The sequence below is a fragment of the Propithecus coquereli genome, unplaced genomic scaffold (genome assembly GCF_000956105.1).
Source record: "Propithecus coquereli isolate 6110/MARCELLA unplaced genomic scaffold, Pcoq_1.0 Scaffold80, whole genome shotgun sequence".
Taxonomy (NCBI): Eukaryota; Metazoa; Chordata; class Mammalia; order Primates; family Indriidae; genus Propithecus; species Propithecus coquereli.
In genome coordinates, this window is record NW_012154174.1 from 1511296 (window position 1) to 1514711 (window position 3416).

Consider the following 3416-nt stretch of genomic DNA (forward strand, 5'->3'; position numbering starts at 1 on the left):
TTGCCAAAGTAGCACACTTTTTCATCGTTTCCTCCTATAGACAGACATATGACCCAGGCTAGACCAGTCATTGACCCTCATCCCCACGAACATAATGGTTGAGGGATGGGCTTGTGAAGGGTAGAAAGCAGCTCCTCTGGAGTTGCTAAGCTCGTAGGATGTGAATTTAGAGCTGCCCTGTGACCATACTTCCCACTTATCTAGGATCTACAAACAGGACAAAGTCATGCAGAGACAAGCAGTTCCAACCCCCAGGGCCCTGATTCTTTGCAACTATTGCTTTCAATCTGTGCGCTATCCCAATAATCTCCCAACCCAGCTAAGACAGCCTGTAAATTCCTTTTTTCTTAAGCTAGTTTAAGATGGATTTCTGTCACTTGCAACAGAAGTGACCCATACAGCTTACTGCATACCAACCAAAGTTAATAACAATGAAGATAGAACTTTATAGCAGTGGTTCTCAAACTTTAGCTATATCAGAATCACCTAAAGGTTTGAGGAGTCTAGATAAATTGCACAAGTTTCCAGGTGATACTGATGCTGCTGGTCTAAGGCTCACATATTGAGAACCACTGGATACAAACACCCCCTTGGTATCACCTCTCCCTTTAAAATAGGTATTACTTCAATTTATCTTATGTAAAAATGTAACTGAAGTTCTAATTACTCTAGGGAATGGGTCCTCTAATCTGTTTTAATACTATGTCTCATTATCCACATTCATTCAGAAAACTTAAGTGGTACGTTTATTGGCAAGCATCTTTATCAATCACAGGTTTTTAATTATAGAGCTTTTAAGAATCAAGTATCCCAAAAGACATAATGGCTTTATCAAGAATAGTGAGCTACAAATGCCTACTGTTCTAAATCTTTAAACAACCTCGAAAGAGAATTTAAATGGGTCAAAGTGGATGCAATCTCAAACATCATCCCTGAGAAGACTTGCTTTAATTAAAAAAAAAAAAAAAAAGACAAAGAGAGAGGGAGAGAAGACAAGGAAAGAAAAGAAAACCCAAGTGTCAAAGATCCAAAGATAATTTATATACTGTAATAAAATTTAGTGCTGTAACAGTATGGATAAGTTATTGATAATATTTTGGTTCTTGGTTGGATGCTAGGTTCATGAGTGTTTATTACATAATTTTGTAACATACATGTGTATTGCATATAATGTTTGGTATGCAGATTATATTTTTAAAACTATAAAAAAAACAGTATGGGAGAAATCTTACTGGGAAGTATTAATATATTCTCAGGTAGGCCTGGATAAAAATGAAATGCAAAGTGTACTATTTATCCAAACACAAAAATTTCCTACAGTCCTTCTAGGAAAGTCCAGTCCCATACTCTCAACAGGTCGATCAAACCTGGGAACAGATCTTAAAACAGTTCTACTACACTGTAAATACAGACGGTCCCCAACTTATGATAGTTTGATTTATGATTTTTCAACTTTACAATGGTGCATTCAGTAAAAAACCATACCTCAAGCACCCCACATCCATCGTTTTTCATTTTCAGTATAGTATTCAATAAACTACATGAGATATTCAACATTTTATCATAAAATAGGTTTTGTGTTAGATGATTTTGCCCAACAGTGGCAACGTAAGTGTTCTGTTCTTAGCACATTTAAGGAAGGCCAGGCAAAGCTATGATGTTCAGTAGCTTAGGTGTATTAAATGCATTTTCAACTTACAACATTTTTAATTCGCAATTGGTTTATTGGCATGTAAAACCATCGTAAATCAAGGAACATCTGTATTTACAACACTGAATTATCACGAGTCATTGAATTTTAAGTACAAGTTACTCAATGAATTACTAGAACAGGCACCTGGCAAATAATTCTATTAGTCTTTCAGTCTAACATCTTTCTTCCAAGAAAAAGTTGCAACATTTTAAAAAGTTTATTTTTCCCAGACAAATCATTCCGAAGTTTATAAGGCAGACTAAAAAATGTTTCTTTTCTTTTTTTTTAAAGGCTAGTCAAGTCAAGCAGTGGGAGTGGAGAAGAAACAAAGAAATTTTTAACAGGTTGTGATCAATTAGTTGCGAACACTACTGCAGTCAGATCAGCCAAGAATGCTTCATATTCTAACCTAAACGTTCACTAAAAATTTTCCACAGGGGTCATTTTAACAGCCTCTCCACACCTTCTACACTTGATCCAAAACTTCTCTTTTAGAAGGTTCCAGCTTTAAATTTATTTTTCCTCATACAGATCCTTTATTCAATTGTTGGTCCTCCTGACATCTGTGTTCAGACTTTCATCTTTCTGACAGTTTTCATAGTCAACACAAAAGACCACCATGAATTCAGGCTTCTAATTCAGGATACAACAATGTGCCATATATCAAGACTTGGCCATGTCTTTTCCATCTAAGCAGGATGTATCTTCCAAGACAAATGAGTGATTACTAATAGAACTAGTTACATTTACATTCTAACGCTATAATCCCTCTGCAAATTGCCATTTGTTTTAACTTAACTCCATGAATTCCAGTCATACTTTTGCTCTCAAAGAGAGTGAGCTACATGTCTAGTATTTAAGAATCTGATGGACAAGTGCTTTAATGCTATGACCAACTTTTTTTTTTTTTGTTAGAGTCCAGTGGCTTTTATTAGGTTTGTCTCCTATGACATGAATTCATAGGGAATAGATTCCAGCAGCTCAAGGTCCTTTCTTTGCTTCTCACAATGTATGCCATCTATGCCTATTACACCAGGAACTCATAGGGAATAGGTTCCAGCAGCTCGGGCTCCTCTCCATTGGTTCTCACAAAGTGTACTTCTCTGGGTGGAGCAGGCTGGCGCTTCAGCTGAACCCAGGTACCTTTCTCTTGAGTATTGAGCATATTAAGCACTCTAAGAGCTGAGATAGCTTCCCGAAACGTGTGAAGGAAAATGAGCAGAAAAAGAAGGAAGCCAAAGAGAAATAGAGTTTATGAATGTGATTTTAATCCACTTTTTAAAAGATTTAAATCAGAATTTGAATTCACATTTGGAGTTAAAAAAAAAAAAAACTCAATGTTTCAAGTTTCTGTTTGAACTAGGAAAAGCCAGGTTCCCCTAAACAATGCAGGCTAATGGGCAACATGTGAGAAAGAAATGAATCTTATTATCATTAAAATGGTACCATTTCACTGACTTTTAAACTGTATGATATACCTCTCAACTATTTCAAACGCCTTAGGTTAGAAATACATACATTTCCAAAAGGTCAAGATTCTTGTTCCCAGGATAGAGAATCTAAAAATTTACCATAAGTGGTATCAAGAGACCTCCAAATGAGTAAGACTCATCAATAATGTTGACCTTTATTTAGTGGTGCCTTTAACAGGAACTAGAATAAGCAAAAAGGTGAAGTGTCAAAATATGAGGCCAAATGTGACCTCCAACAAGTAATAAAAAAA

General features: G+C 35.9%; 1 protein-coding gene across 1 annotated transcript in view; it reads right to left on the bottom strand.

Moving 5' to 3' along the window:
• P4HA1 (prolyl 4-hydroxylase, alpha polypeptide I) overlaps positions 1 to 2858 on the bottom strand; it is a 92146-nt gene extending 89288 nt beyond the window's left edge. The window contains exon 1 of the mRNA XM_012663214.1: positions 2727 to 2858. Within this exon, the coding sequence (XP_012518668.1) occupies positions 2727 to 2858 (132 nt within the window). The remainder of the gene's footprint in view (positions 1 to 2726) is intronic.
• Between the last annotated feature and the right edge of the window lie 558 nt (positions 2859 to 3416).